Raw genomic sequence first — 20,874 nt, 5'->3', positions numbered from 1 at the left:
TGATTATTTAGAGTAAGTGAGTGAAAGAGCTAACGACTGAGTGTTATGAACGTGTTCACATCCTCATTTATGAACAAGTATACATAACCGTGTGTCGGTAAAGATGGTTTTGGTTTGGTTAATTTGATTTGGTGGTAGTGCTGATGTGGTTGGTTTTCTCTAGTTGTTATAATTGTTGCAGTTGTTAATGGCGGTACAGAGAGACAAGTAGAGATCAATGGAATCAAAATTGGTGACACTGAGTTACTATTTTTGGGTTGAGTAACTCTTACGAATGAAAAAAAAAAAAAAAAACTTCTTTATCAGCCATATGTGCGAATAATGTAAGTGATTAGTCTCACATATATTAATTGTGAGGATATATTAGTTGATATAGTGAAAAAAATCAAATATATAGAACCAAGAAAAATAAAGCACAATATGTCATTGAATTATTGAGGTTAGTATTAAAATTTCAATGATATTTAATTTTTAAAAAATCTCAAGGAGATGAAGAGAGATGTTGTTGACATAGGGTTTCGAATCTCTGAATACTCATCGAACTATCATAGTCTCATTCTTCTCATTCACTTTCTGACATACATAAACTCAATGAACTCTAATCCTCTCAACATGGTCATATTGTTCCCCAACCCCACGACAAGTCCATTTGCTATATTGGCAGAGACACCTCTTCCTCGTGGTGGATCATGCCATTTCCCTATCTGCCTTGGTTGCTTGACTTGTAGTTTTTTCACGAAACACAAATCTGCCTACCTCCCCCTTCGAAAAACAACCTATGTTTGACCAAATGATCGCCACTCACAACGACTTCTCGTGGCGAGAAGGAGGTGGTTCTCGATATTGATGCTTGGTGTCTTAGGATTTTGAAAATTGTAGCAATCTAGATTAGTTTGAGTTTCCTGTTTGTGGCGCTTGTGGGGGATGAGAGTGGAAGAAGAAGATGATGACTTAGGGCATATCACGACGTTGGGGAAAAAGGAAACTCGACCTGTGGTCGAGCAAGCATATCAAGGAAGGGGGGAATGTTTATAGTGGTTCTAGGTTTCATTCCGACATAACAATGCCCTTAATGGAGGATTGAAAGTTGCGATGCCCAGTTCAAATTTGCGGTGGTGCATGTTGCGACGAAGAAGGGGGTTCAAAGTGACGGGTGTTAAAAACAGTAATATAAAATTATCCATGTGAGCTTTACCAAATAGCTTACACTTTTAGGATAATTGGTACTTGAAATTGTATTAGAGCTTCTATGACCAAACTGTATAGAGTTCGATCTTTGACGCCCTTAAATTTTTCAATAAAAGAAAAGTTATATAGCAGTACGTGGTAGATGAGTTTGTGCATTATTCACGTTTCAAGTCAAGACGAATTCTTGCATTATGAATCGTGTTAAATACAATAATATAAAACGATTTATATGATCTTTACCCAACAACTAAAATTTTATTCTTTAACTAAGTCATATAATTATGTATTACAATACTCATTTGGTTACGACTCATAGAATCTTTGGTCCAGCTGATATGCTATTAGGTCTTTTGACATTTTGAGCGAATCATAATTAACACGTGCTTTATGTTAAAAGTCATACAATTGTTAATTTACGATGAGTAAATGAAATAGTAGCGAACTAGCGATAGAAATTAAGAAGACACGATCAATTCTTTAGGAACTCATTCTTTAGATAGTGCTTGTAGTACTGTAGTGTGGAGCTGCAAGCCAAGTCGTGGTCTTAGCGTGTTGATAATTGGGACAAGGATCTGGATTCTGGGAAGGGGTTGGATTTGGTACGAACATGTCAATATGTCATTCATGAGTCATGACCACTTGATATTTCTTTTGTTACATTTTTTTTGTTATTTTAATGAACGATGAATGAGTATTTTTTTTTTCCTTTTTATTCCCAAGGGGCAATTATCGGCTGTATCCAGGCCTAGCCTAGATGTCGTGTACATGTACGTCTTCACCCATCTTAACATGACGTATGTCTTTATGCAGCACTCACTAGTCACTAGGAACTAAAGCGAAATGAAATTAATAAAGTTTTATTCACACCTTAAAACACATTTCACCTTACAATATGTGAAGAAAAAAAAAAGAGGAAAATAATAGATGTGATGGATAGTGTGATAGGAGTAGACATGAAAAATAAAAAAAAGAACAAATGTGAGATAAAAGAGAAAATAAGGTATGAGTGAATCAAAACTCAAATGAAAGGAAAAAAGGATATGAGAGGACGGGTAACTATCGACCAATAGATGACAGTAAGAATAAAATAATGAAAGAGGGGAGTGAAAAACAATAGTGTAGTACATAGATTGAATAACGAAACAAAGAGGTTGAGAGAAAATTGAGTGTATATTGAGTGTTTGAATGAAATTGGAATCATTTGTTATTTATGATATATAACAGGGGTGTCTAAATGACTTATGAGAAAGTTTAGGTTAAATAACCCAACATCTAATTACATTGGAGATAAGTAAGTTTTAATTTCTATATTTTATTTATTAATTTATTTCCAAATAATTTTATGAACAAACAAATTTGAGTACTTCTTGGGTACATAATAACAAAAACTATTTTTTTAAAAAAATAAGTTTTCATTTCTTTTATGTATACAAAAATAAAGTTTCTACTTGTATTACACATAAAAATCTTAATGCTCTACTCTGTTCTCAATTTGCATCAATCAATCGATCATTTCATATTTTCCTTGTCGCGTTCACTTGCATTGGTTAATGTCTTATGCTTCTTCGGCCAAATACAATATACAAATGGGACCTGTACTATGAGCAAGTTGTGCGAGAAACTGCTTCTTTTTTCCGGTTTCGCAACAAATTGGGTGAAATGGGGTTCTAATGGGAAACCATTGATTTTAGAGTTTTCGCCATTGGGTGGATAAGTTACTTAATTTACGTTTGTTTTCTTGTATAAAGCACACATCTCAATTTCTATGATTGTATTTTGAGATTTATTGTGAATTAGATAAGTCTTTCCCAACAAATGTTTCTCCATACGCACCGCCCAATAATCGAACCCTGAACTAGATGGTTAAGGAGCCCAACTATCTACTAGTTGTGCTACATATATCACATTTATAATTTCTACTTTTTCTTCATTTTTCCGTGTGTGTGAAATTATAAGATGATTGGATTGTCATAATAAACTTGAGCATGACTAGTGAAACATGCATGAGGCATGTGTGACCCGGTTACTTGACTAGTGAATGAAATGATAAGGAAGAGAAGAGGAAAACGGACTTCCATTGAATTGCACTTCACCCGCTCTCTCACCCGCTCTTTTCTTTCTCTCTTACCCTTCGCCTCCGGAAACGCTGTTCATTCATTCGTTCATTCTCACTCTCAATCTAACCACACCACACCTTCAATTCCTTCTCTCTCTTTCTCTCATCTTCGCAATTTTCGAATTCCACTTCTTGCACACTGTTCAATTTTCCACACACCACTTTCACATTTTTCACGCCTCAAACGATCAATGACGATTATCGCACAGTGCAGCACCACCACGCTCCACCAACATCATCTACATTCCACTTCCTCATCTTGATTCTTCAATCAAACAGGTACATTGCGCATCTTGCTACAATTCACAAACAATCAATCAATCCAAATTCTTCATCCTCAAATCATCGATCTCAAATTCTCAACCGTTTTTCAAATACAGTTACAGTGGAGAAAGTCATAATCGGAAAGTGAAATGGATCGATTGATTTGTTTCCTAATTAGTGATTACAGTACATACAAAGTGCAGAGTTCAGATTGAGATAAAATTATCGAGTGATTAATTCATTGCATGCAGAGGTGAAAATCTAGGTCGCCGGCGCCGGAGAGGAATAAAATGGCGAATCCGGAAGCAGGATTGACGAGGCGGCCATCGAGAAGCGCGGCGACCACGACCGTCTCGATGGAGGTTTTCGGGAACGAGGTGGTGCCATCCTCACTCGCCACAATTTCGCCTATTCTCAGAGTCGCAAACGAGATCGAAACTGAACGTCCCAGGGTTGCCTATCTCTGTAAGAATTGCATGATTCATTTATCGTTTTCATCACGATTCGTATTTCATGTGTGAATTTGTTGGTTGTGAACAAATTGAATGATGAATTTGCAGGTAGGTTCTATGCGTTCGAGAAAGCGCACAGGCTGGATCAAACTTCCAGCGGGCGTGGTGTGAGGCAGTTTAAGACGTTGCTGCTACAGCGATTGGAGAGGGTAAGTTTGTTTTCATCTCCCTCGCTTGATCTGTTAAACCAACTCTGTTTTGCATTGTGATGTGACGGTTAACTGAAGGAAAGAGTACATGATGAACGTGTGTAGTGTGACTGTGACATAGCTCAGTGACTCATTTTCTTCATGCTAAATGCTTTAGATCATTCACATCCTCTTTCAAGTTAATTCTCATGCAGAGATCTAAAATAAAGTAGTCTCTAAATCATTTTTGTCCTTCATGTTTATTTACAAATTATTTACATATGAAGGAAAAAAAATAACTAATTGAATAGGAGAAGTACATACTACATTATTGTATAACTTATTGTATCAACATCACCCATATTTTATATTGAGTGAGTTGATATTTTAATTCAACATTTTCACATTTAAACAAGCGGTAGAAGTTCGAATCTCAATTGTTGTGAGTGAAAAAAAATTGTAGTTTTTTTTTTGTATGTATGCATTATGACCATGTCAATGCAATTTTGTTATTTACATAATACCTACTACTGCTGTTACTATTATTATATTGATAGAAGACACATCAAAATTATTTTTTATGCATAATTTTGGTTTGTTTCTAAATTTTAATCAAATGTTAAGAAAATACATTATTATGTCACTTTTCCTTTCTCCCTTCGGAAGCATTTCTCTGTTTCCCTGCCGAATCTCCAGTCCCACAATAACTTCAGAAATGGATTCCGATGACGCTGTGCTTCATTCTTCCAGTGATGGGTTTCAGGAACCCCATTCGGTTTATGGGAAAATTATTTTGGAAAAATCGATTTGGGGGAGGAGGGTTGTGAAATCATTTGCTCTATATATGATTATTGAGTTGAGCTGCGGAAATGTTTGAGTCAGAAAAATATTGTGGAAATAATCTGAGTGTGGAACGCAGCTGAGTTCATAGTTAGAGTGGAGTGAACTTCCATTTTTACTTTCATTTGGAAAGTGAGTTTTTAAAGAGAAGCAGTCATTTTATTACCAAGCTCAATGCAACTTACATAATTTCTGCAACACCAGGACAATGCAACTAGTCTTGCCTCACGGGTTAAGAAGACGGATGCGAGAGAAATTCAAGCTTATTATCAACAATACTATGACCAATATGTCAAAGCCCTTGACCAAGTGGACCAGGCAGACAGGTACATAGTACATACATACCATGAACTTTTGTACTTATTATCATGTCTCTCAGATTTTGCTTATTATCATGTTACATTAACGCAGTGTCGTTAACTTGTTCATTCTCTTTTTCTGCCCTTGAAATTAAACTTCCTTTGCAGAGCCCAGCTCAGCAAAGCTTACCAGACTGCTGGGGTGCTATTTGAAGTGCTTTGTGCAGTTAATAAGACTGAGAAGGTCGAAGAAGTAGCTCCTGAGGTTAGTATTGGTTCAAATCCTTCTCTGTTTTGTTTTTTTTTTTTGCCTTTCAAATATTTAAATCCTGATTCCTGAAGCCAATATTTGAATTTGCAGATTATCGCGGCTGCTAGAGATGTCCAGGAAAAGACGGAGATTTACACACCTTATAATATTCTTCCTCTGGATTCTGCTGGTGCTTCTCTGCCTATTATGCAGCTTGAAGAGGTCTTGCTTCTTAAGTGATTAATGTTGAGTTTGTGTTTTTATTTTTATTTTTGGCATTGCACTGAGTTCTTTGGCTATCTTTCTTTATTAGATTAAGGCCGCTGTTTCTGGGCTCCGGAATACTCGTGGCTTGAACTGGCCTAGTTCAATCGAGCAACACAGGCAGAAAGCCGGAGATTTGGACATGCTTGATTGGCTTAGAGCTATGTTTGGTTTCCAGGCATGTATTTTACATGTGAATAAAATGGGGGAGGGACAAAGATTTATGATTGGCCAGAGTTTTGTATAACCTCCTAAAATTGTTAATGTATCTGGTTTATTTGGGCGCAGAGGGACAACGTGAGGAATCAGAGAGAGCATTTGATCCTTCTCCTTGCCAACTCTCAAATAAGGCTACACCCTAAACCTGAGCCTTTCAACCAGGCACGTATCTGTCTCTAACTTACTCTGTTTCAGACGAATTTTAATGACTAAATAAAGCTAAAACCGCAAATCAAGAGAACTCTCGTCAAAATTACATTACCGTAGCGGCGTAGCTATAAGGGTAGCCTGCTTTGCTTCGGCCAGTAATTTAATTCTAATGTTGTTTTTTATTTTCTTTGTTTAATTTTTTTTTTATCAATTGCAGCTTGATGATCGGGCCGTTGATTCAGTGATGAAAAACCTCTTTAAAAATTATAAAACATGGTGCAAATTTTTGGGACGAAAGCATAGTTTACGGTGAGATATAACAATATCAGCATCAGTGAACATTTTTGCTTTTATCTTTTACCTTCAAATTTTAAGAATAATTCTGATTTTTTTTTTATGGCAAAAGTGCTTATGATGTTCTTTTACACAGACTTCCTCAAGGTCAGCCAGAGATACAGCAGAGAAAGGTTCTCTATATGGGCTTGTATCTTCTGATCTGGGGTGAAGCAGCCAATGTTCGCTTCATGCCAGAGTGTCTGTGCTACATATTTCACAACGTGAGTACAAATTTTCCTTATGTCTCACAATATCTTGTGCTAAAATGTCTTTGCAAATGATTGTAATGGTTTTCTCTTTTAATCTTTATTTGTTTATCAATAGTTTGTGCATTTGCTAACAAATAACAATGGCCAAGTATGACTTCAGATGGCATATGAACTACACGGTTTATTGGCTGGAAATGTCAGCATAGTTACAGGTGAGAATATCAAGCCTTCTTATGGGGGTGATGACGAGGCATTCCTGCGCAAGGTTATAACTCCCCTATACCGAGTAATTGAAAAGGTATGATCTAGTCTCACATGGACATTGTCATAATATTTCCAGGTTCCTGTGTTCTCTTTATGACTTTTGAAGTTGTAATAATAATGTTCATAATCCAGGAAGCCAAGAAGAGCAGAAATGGAAAGGCTCCACTCTCAGCATGGTGCAACTATGATGATCTAAATGAGTATTTCTGGTTTGTTTTCCGCAGGATTTCTATTACTAAAATTCACTTGTGGATTTGTTTTTCTGTCATTCATTAATTGTCATTTTTTTTTTTATATTTGCAGGTCACTTGATTGCTTTTCTCTTGGATGGCCCATGCGTGATGACGGTGATTTTTTCAAATCGACAACTGATTTGACACGGGTATTTATATTCTGAGAAGTTACTGACCTGGTTGTAAAACACTTTATTTCCCGTCCTTATATAAATTTCACCTCAGGGGAAAAAGAGTGCTCCAAGAAAAACCGGAAAAACTGGAAAATCAAATTTTGTTGAGTCGCGAACATTCTGGCACATCTTCCGCAGTTTTGATCGTCTGTGGACCTTTTTTATACTGGGTTTGCAGGTACTTTTGTCTACCAAAGGACGTGCTTTTGCCATTATTTCCCCTTATTGTGGTTATGACAAGGCGTGAGCATTCTCATTACAGGTGATGTTCATTATTGCATGGGAGGGAATTTCTCTTATGGATGTCTTTCAGAAGGATGCATTATATAATCTCTCTAGTATATTCATCACAGCATCCATTCTGCGCTTACTTCAAAGTATGAAACACTCACTTAAGTGCTTTTGTTATTGTTAAGCTATCATGCTACTATCAGAATCACATGTGACAAAAAAATTTTATTGATGATCTGATTATCATGTAAGGCGTTGAAGCTTGACATTTCATTTTTTTGGGTTAAGTCATGATATGAGAAATACAAACTTCATGAGTCATATGAAAACCAGGATATGATTGAATTGTATTATAGCTTTTCGGCATGACAAGTTCCAATGAAATTGGTCTTTAAATAAATGATGCTATGTTATTTTGGTTTGATTTTCTCCCTACATTCCTTTTTTATGCAAGTCTGGTGCATGAGATTTGTTCCTAACATATATCCTTCCTATCAACTTTTAAGCACTTGTTTATTCAAAATCAATCACTTAAGGCCAAAAGGCTTTGTAATCATAATTTCTAAAAGGTATTTACCTCCAATATGACAGCAATTGTTTTCCTCAATTTTAGTGCTTATTACTACCATTTTTTGGTGAATTCGTTAGCCAATTTAGAATCATGCTACGATTCATACTATTTCTATCTGGAAAGAAAGGATAAGTTATTATGTTCAATTATATTTTCTCTTCATTTGAAGTTTTAAAAAATATCCAAGTTCCACAATATCTTTCTTTTTACTCTCTTATTTTTTTTCTTCCTTGTTCACTGAAATTTACCATTATTTCTCTTCCACTTTACATTGATTTAGGTATATTGGACCTAGTCCTGAACTTTCCAGGCTATCATCGATGGGAATTCACTGATGTTCTAAGAAACATTCTTAAAGTCATTATCAGTCTTTTATGGGTTATCATTCTTCCACTGTTCTATGTACATTCCTTCAAGGGTGCACCGGAGGGTCTCAAGGAGTTGCTTTCCTTTTTTAAACAAATAAAAGGCATTCCAGCATTGTACATGCTAGCAGTTGCATTGTATATGCTTCCAAATTTACTAGCAGCTGCTCTCTTTCTTTTCCCAATGCTAAGGCGTTGGATTGAAAACTCAGACTGGCATATAATTCGATTCTTCTTATGGTGGTCTCAGGTAATCATGTTGTCTTAGTCTTACAGATTTGACTATTTTTCTTCATGGTTATAGTCTTATAGAGATAGATTATTCTATTGGTAAGAAGAGTCTTTCAATGCTATCGTTGGTTGTTTTGAAAGTAATGCATGTTTACACCTGAGCGTAGAAAGCAGTGGTGACAGTTTTTTTGGTTAATCTTGTTCAAATTAAAAAGCCTGATGATATCTGTCATGTGAAGAGTATATAACCAATATTTCCTTTCAAGGACTTGCAGTGCCTTCAAGAGTCAAGACTGACAAACATGTACATAGTTCATGCATACTGCATACATAATATTTACACACACAATCATGCATAGTGAAACACTCTTAGGTTGAAGTTTCTTTACCGTACTTATTTCATAAGATTTTTGACTGTAAAATATATTAACTTTTTATAAAATGCAATTTATATTGGTCCTATGAATTATAACGATCCATCACATTGGTCATTTGTATCAAATTTTGAACATCAACAAGATTCAAAGAATTCAACCAATTAGTTCATAGTTTCATATACTTACAAGTATATACTACATTAGTTTGAGTGGATATCAACAAGTTAGAAAGCAGTTTTAGATTTATTTGAAATTTTATGGGTATATTGCGATGTACATGGTAGGTTAATTCTGTTACAATGATTAATTTTATAAGTGTTTGACCAATTGAAATTGTATGTCTTAGAAAATACATCATCAAATTCGGAATAATTGTAGTTAACAGTGGAGTTCGTGAAAAATTATCCGTGCATCGCACGGACAAACGGGTATAATCCTAGTATATATATAAAGCTACACCTGTAGTTTGGTAATTTACCTTGTCTGATCAAAGATTTTCTTCTTTGTGCTTGGCCCATTTCAAGGAACTTTTTGTGGCAACAAAAATAGCTAATTTATTTCTACAAATTTCAAAAAGATTAGTTGTGATAAATCTTTCTGTTACAGTATCTTTTGATAAGAAATGGAATTTTCAGCTGAGAACTTTTGTACTCTTTAAGACAAATTTCCCATAAAATTGATTATTCTATTATTACTTGCGATTTTGTACATTCATTTCAACTTTTTGTGGTATTCCAAAGAATCTGAGTTTTAGCATTAATTCTTGAATTTTGAATGCTGAATACAATGAGTTAGTGACCGTCAATCTTTTGAAAACATCTATTTGGTCAAAAATGTCTTTTGTTTTTTCAATAATTTGGGTTATTTGAGTATTATTTGTCTATTTTCTGAATGGCTGTTTCTCCCCATGCAGCCAAGAATCTATGTTGGAAGAGGAATGCATGAAAGTCAATTTTCTCTCCTAAAGTTAGTGTCAACAACACTGTTCCTGAAGTAGTTTGTGCTATTGTGCCCTTGTTTATTATTGTTGATAAGTGTTCCATTATCTAGATTCTTTTATGAATTTCAGGTACACTATTTTTTGGGTGTTGCTTTTGGCTTGCAAATTTTTATTCAGTTTTTTTTTCCAGGTGAAGTTTTATATGTACACTAGTGTAACTTGCTTAATAAGATAGCATTGTGAAGTTGTTGGGTGTCTTCTAAATTATTGGATCTATCTTCAGATAAAACCGTTAGTTAAGCCAACCAAGGACATAATGAGCATTCAGCACGTTGATTTTGCTTGGCATGAGTTTTTCCCCAATGGTAGTTATCTTCTTTTTTGTGAATACTTTGTAGCATGCTGTTTATTTTACAGATCCAATGTTTTCCTGTCTATGCAGCTAAAAATAACTACGGTGCGGTTGTTGCACTCTGGGCTCCTGTACTTATGGTTTGTATGTTATATATCCCGGTTATGTTTACATATATGGATCTTTTTAGTAGTTCAGATATCTAATTGTATCATGTCAATATTTTCATTTTCAATACAGGTTTATTTCATGGACACTCAAATTTGGTATTCAATCTTCTCAACTTTGTACGGTGGCGTTGTTGGAGCCTTTGATCGTCTAGGAGAGGTCATAATCAATTTATCTTATTTACCTTGCTATGTGTGAAGAGAATTTGAGATCTATTAACATATTGGGCTTCTGAATTTGTGTAAAACACAGACACATATAGAAACTTAACCTATTGACTAATGAAATTTATGGTGACCATTTGGATAGAGACTACTAGGGATAATCATTTTCTTATATTTTTTTCGAAATCCCAAAATGTCCAATTTGTAAAGAAACTTGAACTTTCCTTTTCATTTTGTAGATGAACTTGAAATGGGTTACATTTATGGACTCGTAAAAGTGAAATATTTTGACTCACAATCTTAACAGTCAGTTAATGTAATCTATTTGCTTGCCGCAGATACGAACTATGAGCATGCTAAGATCGCGATTTCAGTCATTGCCCGGTGCATTCAACACATACTTGGTTCCTTCAAATAAGCAAAAAGGGAGATTCTCTTTCTCAAAGCAATTTGCCGAGGTTCCTACCACATTTTCATAGCTAAGTACTTTTGGATAAATGTGTTCACTCATTTTCATTTTAGTTTCCATGCTTGTATAGGTTTCTGCAAGCAGAAGGAGTGAAGCTGCCAAATTTGCCCAATTATGGAATGAAATTATTTGCAGTTTTCGTGAGGAAGATCTCATAAGTGATAGGAAAGTCCTCAGAGCCAAACTCTTTCGTTGCTTTCCCTTCTTCTCAATCCTACCTTGTAGTCATTCTCCTCCCTCTTTTGATTTGCTGTCCATGACCTAGTTATGACTAAACTAGGTTTGCATGACTCCAGGGAGATGGATCTTTTGCTGGTTCCTTACTCATTGGGTCCTAGTCTAAAAATCATTCAGTGGCCGCCATTTTTGCTTGCAAGCAAGGTCAGTGTGATTCAATTATAGTATGCTTATGTTCATTACCAGTTCATATGATGACACTTTCAACCCTTACAGATTACCGTAGCACTGGATATGGCAACCCAGTTTCGGGGGAGGGACTCTGATCTTTGGAAGCGCATATGTGCAGATGAATATATGAAATGTGCTGTGATTGAATGCTATGAATCTTTTAAACAAGTTCTACATGATCTAGTAGTAGGAGAAACTGAGAAAAGGTATCTTGTGTTGGTGTGTGTCAATTTTAGTTTGCGCTTCACATAAAAGCTTTAGATATGCAAGATTAATGGATTAGTAGCACCCAAGTTTTATTTCCCTTCTGTCCAAATATGTTCCTGTTCCACTAGCACTCTATCCTTCTTGGATCTGTTCTTGTAAAATGACAGCTCTTGCAGTCTCTGTTTTCATGAGTAGTGAAAGCACATGTCGCTTTTATTTTTCCTTTTTTGAACTTTCTCTATTTTAAATCTCTTTCTGGGTTACTTGACAACTCAAAGTAAACAAATGAAGGAAGAAATGGTTAACTTTCCTAATCAAGATTTACTTTGACTCACATTAATTTAAAATTTCATACTGTGTTGAAAAGGATTTACTTTGACTCACATTAATTTAAAATTTCATACTGTGTTGAAAAGGATGATTCGGTATTTCTTATCCGTTGTTTTCTGTTTTTCTTATGTAGCACTTAGAAGCTACAGATTTAATTAAAAATGAATTGATATCATTCTTAATTCACTGTGATGGAACAGGATAATTTCCATCATCATTAAAGAAGTTGAGAGCAACATGTCAAAGAATACACTTATTACAAATTTCCGAATGGGCTTTTTACCCTCCCTATGTAAGAAGTTTGAGGAGCTTGTGGAAATCTTGGTGAGTCATTCAGAAAAAAACTATATCTGAAGTCTGTATTCTTATCTGGTTCTTGCATTTAACCATTTTATTTGATAACTTGTGCATTATTTCCTTGCCACAGCGAGATGGAAATCCATCCAAACGAGGTACAGTTGTCGTCTTGCTCCAAGACATGTTAGAAGTGGTTACTGATATGATGGTGAATGAAATCAGGTTAGTTTAACTCAATGGCTCTGGATTTGCAATATGTGAATATGATAAAGTTCATGGACCTTCCATTGAAACTGATTTTTCTTTTCTTTTTCCCTTGTGATGTTCATCAGTGAATTGGCAGAACTTAATCAAAGTAGTAAGGATACTGGACGTCAAATTTTTGCTGGTACTGAGGCAAAGCCTGCCGTGGTATTCCCTCCCGTGGTTACCGCACAATGGGAGGAGCAGGTACTTAGAATGTAATTTGATTTATAATTCTTAATTATTATTATTATTATTATTATTATTATTATTATTATTATTATTATATGATCCAGAGGCTTCGATAACCAATGGATCATTATGGTCATTTCAGATAAGACGTCTTTATCTACTCTTGACGGTGAAGGAATTAGCCAATGAGATTCCAACCAACAGTGAAGTACGTAGAAGGATTGCATTTTTTACCAATTCATTGTTCATGGACATGCCAACTGCTCCCCGAGTCCGTAAAATGCTCTCATTCAGGTCTTGTACAGTTTCATTGATACATATGGCCATGTAGATATATGTGTATGTTATGCTTGTAAATAAAATAAACTGCATAAACTTCATGCTTCTATACTGTACACTACACTATGCAAATCAAATGTTCACATCATCATAATAAAGCTTTAGTGGCCAAATCGATCAGGGTTATATGATGTTTTCTTTAGATTATGATGACTTCAACTACTGCAGGATTACTTTCATATATATATATATATATATATATATATTAGACACAAATTTTTTGTCAAGGAATTTCTTATGCTTAAAATTTGAAATGTTATGCCTTTAGCTTATATGGAGCCTTTTGCTTCTTCTTTTTAGTGTCCTCACTCCATACTACAGTGAAGAGACAGTATATTCTAAGAATGACATCGAGCTTGAGAATGAAGACGGCGTGTCAATCATATATTATCTGCAAAAGATATTCCCTGGTTCGTAATGACACAATTTAATTTGAATGGCTATTTATTGATAATATAGAATGGATTGGCTGAAATTCAGTAACCTTACTAGATGAATGGAATAACTTCATGGAGCGAATTGATTGTAAAAAAGATAGTGAGATATGGGAGAAAGAAGAGAATATATTACAGCTACGTCACTGGGCCTCATTAAGAGGACAAACTCTTTGCAGGACAGGTAAATGATGGCTCCCTTTACCTTCCCTTCTTCTGCTTGGATTTGTTTGACTGATATTTTTCCTCTTTTACTTATAAACTGAGGTAGTTAGGGGAATGATGTACTACCGGCGGGCATTAAAGCTCCAAGCATTTCTTGATATGGCTAATGAAAAAGGTAATACTTTGCTATATCTATAGCTACCAAGACATGCTTCTGGTTTATAGCTTTTTGTAAAGCCTGGGCCTTAAGTCGTGTCTTATGCATATATATACCTTTTAACACTTTAAAATTTCCTCACGAGTATGAAATCTGGTAAAAAGACTTGTCATATTCATCTTGGTGCCTGAAAAATGAGTAGTTAAATGCCAAGATGATTTCGTTTTTGTTTTTGTCCTGTGGTAGAGATACTTGATGGCTATAAAGCTATTACAGTTCCATCTGAGGAAGATAAAAAGAGTCAGAGATCTCTATATGCCAGTTTAGAGGCTATGGCTGATATGAAATTCACATACATTGCTACCTGTCAGAACTATGGAAATCAGAAGCGCAGCGGAGACCGCCGTGCAACAGATATCCTGAATTTGATGGTTAAGTATGTTTTCTGAATTGAATTTTATAAGGATAATGTATATTTTGCTTTTAGTTTCCCAAGTTCACTTGATTGAAGAATCTAATTTTTGGTTCTTCATCTATAGCAATCCCTCACTTCGTGTTGCATATATTGATGAGGTTGAAGAAAGGGAAGGTGGAAATGTACAGAAAGTGTATTATTCTGTGTTGATCAAAGCTGTGGACAATATTGACCAAGTAAATGCATATTGATACCGAAACATAACAAATTACTAATGGTACCTTGCCTTTGAATTAACCATTTTTGCATCTTCCCTGAAGGAAATATTTCGAATAAAACTTCCTGGTCCAGCGAAGTTAGGAGAAGGGAAGCCTGAAAACCAAAATCATGCCATCATTTTTACTAGAGGGGAGGCTCTTCAGGCTATTGACATGAACCAGGTAAAATATTATAAACTTAAGCCTTTCATAAAATGGAACTGGGTGTCAGGGCCTACTAAAAATGTGTGTCATTAATTTGAAATTTTTTTCTAGGACAATTACTTGGAAGAAGCTTTAAAAATGCGTAACCTGCTAGAAGAATTCAATAAGGATCATGGAATGCGCCCACCTACCATATTAGGTGTTCGTGAACATATCTTTACTGGAAGGTTATGATTTTTTTCTACATAGATCTAGCACATAGTCTTGTTTAGATCCTATATTACTTAATTTTATCACCTGTTACAGTGTTTCTTCGTTGGCTTGGTTTATGTCAAATCAAGAAACTAGCTTTGTCACAATTGGTCAAAGAGTTCTTGCAAGACCGCTGAAGTAAGTTTTTGTTTGTTTTGTTTTCTCATTATGCGGTTGACTTCTTAATGCTTGATTATCTTTTATGATAAACTATAACCACCCTTGAAACGCATGGCTAATAATATTAGACCTCTTCCCAAGATGAGGCTGCATTTTAATTTAAGAGTGCAATGCATTTAAAATATTTTACACAGATCAGAGCATAGATGTTCCGGGTTCTGCTTACTATTGAATTTCTGCTGCATCCCACTCCTTCTTATTTGATTTTCTTGTTGGAGTGTCATTTCATTTTTTGGTGACAATAATCAGTGAACAGTGAACTACTGAATTTTCCTTCTGCTATCTCCAGCCGTTAAGAAAAAATAAGCATAAATTAGTCAGAATTGATATTTTCTGGCCCCTGCATTACAATTGATGTTTTCAATTGTAGAGTTCGATTCCACTATGGTCATCCGGATGTTTTTGATAGAATCTTCCATTTTACTCGTGGTGGAGTCAGCAAGGCTTCTCGTGGTATCAATCTGAGCGAGGATATATTTGCTGGTAACATTCTTGATGCATTTTTTTTTTTAATATTTGATTTGATATTTCTATCTCTCATCATATGCCTTTGCCGCGTATTCAGGATTCAACTCAACATTAAGACGTGGGAATATTACCCATCATGAATATATCCAAGTCGGAAAGGGTAGAGATGTTGGGCTCAATCAAATCTCTCTTTTTGAAGCAAAAGTGGCCTGTGGTAATGGAGAACAGACACTTAGCAGGGATATCTACCGACTGGGGCATCGATTTGACTTTTTCCGCATGCTATCATTTTATTTTACAACTGTGGGATTTTATGTCAGCTCAATGGTAAGGCTCAGTGCTTTTGAATCAAGTGAAATATACTGAATATCTTTTTTACCAATATTTTCAGGAAATTTGGTTATCTAAATCTACCATATGCTATATTTAAGAAGACATAAATCAAGAATAATGGGTATGGAAAATAATCATCACTTAAACTTTATTAAAAGTTCGCCCTATAAGTTGCAAGTATACCCTGCTTATTGGTTATAAATTTATAATGAGTTTGGTTCACCTTAATGAAAAACCATAGGTGTTGGAGAATTTTATCCAACCAACTCAACTCGAATTAATTGGCTTCCAAAGTAGCTTAGGGTCGCCTACAAAAACTCCTGCATCTAACTCTAAGCTTTCTTCTGCTGTTGACAGTTGGTGGTTCTCACTGTTTATGCTTTCCTATATGGCAAACTTTACCTGTCATTGAGTGGATTTGAGGCTGCTATAGTTAAGTTCGCTAGAAGGAAGGGAGACGATCCTTTAAAGGCAGCAATGGCTTCACAGTCCCTTGTTCAAATAGGTCTTCTGATGACTCTGCCCATGGTCATGGAAATTGGGCTAGAGAGAGGGTTCAGAACTGCAGTCGTTGACGTCATAATAATGCAGCTGCAGCTGGCACCCGTTTTCTTTACCTTTTCACTTGGGACGAAGATGCACTATTTTGGGCGCACTCTCCTGCATGGAGGGGCAAAGTACCGAGCAACAGGTCGTGGTTTTGTAGTTCGTCATGAGAAGTTTGCGGAAAACTACAGGCTGTACTCTAGGAGTCACTTCGTAAAAGGGATAGAGCTAACTATACTGCTTATATGTTACAAAATTTATGGATCAGCAACTCCTGATTCAACAGCATATACTCTTCTCTCATGTTCAATGTGGTTTTTGGTGTGTTCTTGGCTGTTCAGCCCTTTCCTTTTTAATCCATCAGGATTTGAGTGGCAGAAGATAGTTGAAGACTTTGATGATTGGACAAAATGGATAACTAGTCGAGGTGGTATTGGTGTTCCTTCAAACAAGAGCTGGGAATCATGGTGGGATGAGGAACAGGAGCATCTGCAGTACACTGGGATTTTGGGGCAGATTTGGGAGGTTGTTCTTGCCCTGCGTTTCTTTGTCTATCAGTACGGGATCGTGTATCATCTACACGTAGCCAGGGGTGACCAGAGCATCATGGTAATTATGCTTGCCAATTTAATTTTACTTCACATTTTCTTGTCAAATTTGAACCTGCACCTCAGGCTTTAAACATGTATGATATATCCATATTATGTTATAATTTGCATTTTAGACAAAGATGTTCCTTGGTTAGAGAATGTAGTCCTTTACCAAGTAACACCTCTTTTGGTGAACAAAAAAACAGACATGGAGTACATACTACACATGGAGAAGAGCTTTCTAACCTCAAATTTATCTCCAGGTTTATGCTCTGTCCTGGATAGTCATATTAGCTGTCATGGTCATCTTGAAGGTCAGTTTTCAATTATCAAACAGTTCACTCTACATACAAGCATTTTCTGTGCTTGAACTTGATAATTATTCAATTAACTAATTACTGACATACTTGCATCTGGAACTGCAGGTCGTGTCCATGGGTAGAAAGACATTCAGCGCAGATTTTCAGCTGATGTTTCGTCTCCTCAAAGTGCTTCTGTTTATAGGAACCATTGTTATTCTAGTCTTGTTGTTTACTCTACTTAGTCTCACTGTCGGAGACATCTTTGCGAGCCTCCTAGCATTCATGCCAACTGGTTGGGCATTGATACAGGTACTTATCTAATAGTCATTACCTCTGTCTTTAATGGAAATAATATCTCTTCAGTAAGATAGTCCCTTATGGTTTGTAGTCGTTACCCCGAGGTTCAGTCATTTATCTTTATTTGTGTCGTAATAAACAATAAGGTCCACTTGTGGAGGGAAAAGGTTTAAATGGAATATATATTTCTATATATAAATCTCATAGTCAAGTAAATTAAGTTCTCTTTCTAAATTCATGATATTAGAAAAGTTCCCTCATGATATCTTTTGTTTTTATCTGTAAATCTTAAAACTATTTCTGCCTAATTTTCCTGGCTTTAAATGTGAGCAGATAGCTCAAGCGTGGAGGCCAGTGATAAAAGGCATTGGAATGTGGGGGTCTGTCAAGGCTTTATCAAGGGGGTATGAATACGTTATGGGAGTGGTTATCTTTGCGCCAATAGCGATATTAGCTTGGTTTCCATTTGTTTCAGAATTCCAAACTAGACTGCTATACAACCAAGCATTCAGCCGAGGGCTTCAAATCCAGCGCATTCTGTCTGGTGGCAAGAAGAATAAATAAGACAGATGTGAATCATTAGCAGCAAGATTATTACAGAAAGATGAGTTGAATGTTCATGCATGCAGAGAAATTTAAGCAAATATAATTTGGAGCAGACTGCATATTGAGACTGCAGAAGGATTCTTCAGAGCTAGAGTTGGATAAATTCTTGACCACTGGAAGATGGTGAATCGGATCTTATCCGTGCAGCAAAACAGGTGAAACTAGTATGAAAACGTGTTTTGATAGTTTCTGTGGAAATGGTTCAATTATCATGAGCAGTCTCATTTCTATTTTTTGGTTGAATTTTTATTCTGGCAAGGAAATAGTTGATGGTAGGAACTCTCAGGATTATTGGTTAGTTTAGTGCCACGAGGATTACCACTCTTAGGCAACAGTTAAATTGTTAGTATATCTGTGTTTAACCCTTTTTTTTCCAGCTAGATTAAATAAACTTTTCCCTAATGGGAGAATTATATGTAAAGAAAATTTTCCCCAATCATTTTCGTTCACTCTACTCTAATGGAGCAGCCAAAGATGTGAATATACATACATGTAAATGTTCTATATAGTAACTGCTTTGATCTTGAATAAAGTTATAGCAATTGATGGAAAATTTTTAGTTCTGAATATTTCAATCAAGTAACTTCCCATTTTTGGACAAACAAACTAACTTACTATTCATTGATGCATTGTATAAACTCTTGTTTCAGTTAGGCATTATTGGGTTAGAAGTTTCAATAATTGAGAAGTTCTTTCGGTACTCAAATAATCACATGTATTAAATAATTTATAATCCTTTCAAAATATGTATATATATTTATAACAACGCCTCCTATTGTTGCATGGTTTTTTAATTCTGTTGTAAATTTTATTACTATTAGTTCATTTCAATATATATATATATATATATATATATATATATATATATATATATATATATATATATATATTTCAATTATCTTCACATGGCAAAAATGGTTAGTTCGATTTTATATTATCATTGGTCATTTAGACAACCTATATTATTACTCTTGTGGTTAAGTTTTTATCTCATTTTATTTCACGCTGTCTTATTATATTTCATTTTATTATATTTCCATCTTCCACCAATTTAAAGTTACCTCGAAATACATTAAAAAAAAGTTACCTCGAAATATTATTTTTAAGTCAACTCGAAATATATCTTTTCATGTTAATTGTATGAGAGTAGATAATAGTAAAAGCAAAAAATGTTTAATAAATACCCCCAAAAGAGAGAGAAAACAAATAAAATATAAATAACTTTGATAAGTGGGAAGCCTTACATTACATTAATTAAAGTTAGTTCTCACAACAGAGTTTTTTTCAACATATAGAATTCGTCAAAATTCAACATAAATTAATACAACTGAGACAACCAAAATTGATTTGTATTTAAGAAAATTAAAGAGAGGTATATACACTATATATATACAAAAATTTCACATATTGCAAAATTTTGAGCGTGTAAAAATCATTTGGCTATCTATTTGATTGAGCTAATGTATATTGGTCTAGAAAGGTGCAGATGCTATGTCCTTGAATGCTGCTGCTGCTGCAGGTGTTTCTCTTGCTGCATATTTCATGTTCATCGGTTCCAGTTGATCCAGCTCAAGTTCTAGTTCTAGATCTTCCCCTGAATCCATGTTCATCCTTGCACATGATGATGATCCCATACTACGACCACCACTAACCACTGGCTGCAACCCCTGCATGCCAATAAATTAATTGCATAATTAATTACAAGTATACAACGTAACACATAATTATTTCAAATTGTATATCACATAATATAATCACAAATTCAGTAAACAAAGTAGAAATCTCGATCAACTACCTCCGTGAAAATTCTTGAAGCTTCTTCAAAGCTCTTGGTGTTCATTATGTATATTGCTAAATCCTGAAAATTTATCAACACGATCCAACCCTCAATATTATTCAATCATGTCTATAACATCAACTACATATATATAGATATATGTACAATCGTTGAAAAATCAAGAATCCAATCCTAAACAAAACTATATATCTATCATCACCACTACCACCACCAATGATGATATGAATTCAAGAAACAAAACAAAGAAACTATAGAGAAATGAAAGAAATTATGCACCAACTAACTCACCCTTGCACATTGAATTTGATCGATGTTGAGAGTCCTAGGCTCTCTTTCAATAGATGAAGTCCTTGCAATAGGTAACATCGCTGCCTCCATTATCATTTTCTTTTTCGATCCCCTTGATATTGATATTATTGTATTTATTGTATCAACATATGAATGAAATCGGCTTATATATAGTGGTGTTTTTGTTGAGAAAAATATCCTGAGATGGAGGACCACGCTAGCCGCAACGTGGCAATCCCGAAGAGTGGACCACACGTGGCACGGTGTTTGTGGGGACATGTGGCAGTTAAAG

The 20,874-nt window shown here is 35.2% G+C and overlaps 2 protein-coding genes across 3 annotated transcripts; one reads left to right on the top strand and one right to left on the bottom strand.

Annotated features, from left to right (window-relative positions):
* Positions 1-3,275: 3,275 nt before the first annotated feature.
* Positions 3,276-19,049, top strand: LOC130710728 (callose synthase 5-like). 2 transcript variants are annotated; one of them, XM_057560078.1, is made up of 43 exons: positions 3,290-3,583; positions 3,820-4,033; positions 4,129-4,229; positions 5,253-5,374; positions 5,516-5,612; positions 5,709-5,819; positions 5,911-6,039; positions 6,150-6,242; positions 6,448-6,539; positions 6,661-6,787; positions 6,936-7,073; positions 7,172-7,248; positions 7,343-7,421; positions 7,498-7,623; positions 7,708-7,822; positions 8,528-8,862; positions 10,134-10,186; positions 10,290-10,350; positions 10,444-10,525; positions 10,603-10,652; positions 10,753-10,839; positions 11,183-11,302; positions 11,384-11,479; positions 11,611-11,694; positions 11,767-11,927; positions 12,459-12,582; positions 12,686-12,777; positions 12,888-13,005; positions 13,133-13,284; positions 13,630-13,739; positions 13,822-13,947; positions 14,035-14,103; positions 14,332-14,521; positions 14,625-14,736; positions 14,821-14,940; positions 15,034-15,149; positions 15,229-15,312; positions 15,725-15,837; positions 15,920-16,149; positions 16,513-17,310; positions 17,555-17,605; positions 17,717-17,902; positions 18,224-19,049. In XM_057560078.1, exons 2-43 carry the CDS (start codon positions 3,859-3,861, stop codon positions 18,452-18,454), a joined length of 5,733 nt encoding a protein of 1,910 aa, XP_057416061.1. In that variant the 5' UTR covers positions 3,290-3,583; positions 3,820-3,858; the 3' UTR covers positions 18,455-19,049. The 2 variants fall into 2 exon arrangements, 1 of the variants encoding a protein (XP_057416061.1); XR_009010466.1 differs by lacking the exon at positions 18,224-19,049 and having other exon boundaries at positions 3,276-3,583; positions 17,498-17,605; positions 17,717-17,733.
* A 778-nt stretch (positions 19,050-19,827) lies between these two features.
* LOC130711745 (uncharacterized) lies at positions 19,828-20,737 on the bottom strand. The gene is made up of 3 exons (XM_057561465.1): positions 20,583-20,737; positions 20,292-20,354; positions 19,828-20,163 (listed from the first exon to the last, which is right to left on the bottom strand). Exons 1-3 carry the CDS (start codon positions 20,676-20,678, stop codon positions 19,969-19,971), a joined length of 354 nt encoding a protein of 117 aa, XP_057417448.1. The 5' UTR covers positions 20,679-20,737; the 3' UTR covers positions 19,828-19,968.
* Between the last annotated feature and the right edge of the window lie 137 nt (positions 20,738-20,874).

Source organism: Lotus japonicus, chromosome 4, assembly GCF_012489685.1.
Source record: "Lotus japonicus ecotype B-129 chromosome 4, LjGifu_v1.2".
In the NCBI taxonomy this organism is placed as follows: Eukaryota; Viridiplantae; Streptophyta; class Magnoliopsida; order Fabales; family Fabaceae; genus Lotus; species Lotus japonicus.
Note: the sequence above shows the minus strand (reverse complement) of the source record. Positions and strands in the feature narration are given on the sequence as shown.

Bases quoted from the DNA above. Each gene is read 5' to 3' on its own strand.
- LOC130711745 (XM_057561465.1), bottom strand. From the start codon at position 20,678: ATGATAATGGAGGCAGCGATGTTACCTATTGCAAGGACTTCATCTATT. The intron at 20,355-20,582 runs GTGAGTTAGTTG...ATAAATTTTCAG, and splicing joins ATCAAATTCAATGTGCAAGG to GATTTAGCAATATACATAAT. The intron at 20,164-20,291 runs GTAGTTGATCGA...ATTGGCATGCAG, and splicing joins CTTCAAGAATTTTCACGGAG to GGGTTGCAGCCAGTGGTTAG.
- LOC130710728 (XM_057560078.1), top strand. From the start codon at position 3,859: ATGGCGAATCCGGAAGCAGGATTGACGAGGCGGCCATCGAGAAGCGCG. The intron at 12,583-12,685 runs GTGAGTCATTCA...TCCTTGCCACAG, and splicing joins AGGAGCTTGTGGAAATCTTG to CGAGATGGAAATCCATCCAA. The intron at 17,606-17,716 runs GTCAGTTTTCAA...CTGGAACTGCAG, and splicing joins CTGTCATGGTCATCTTGAAG to GTCGTGTCCATGGGTAGAAA.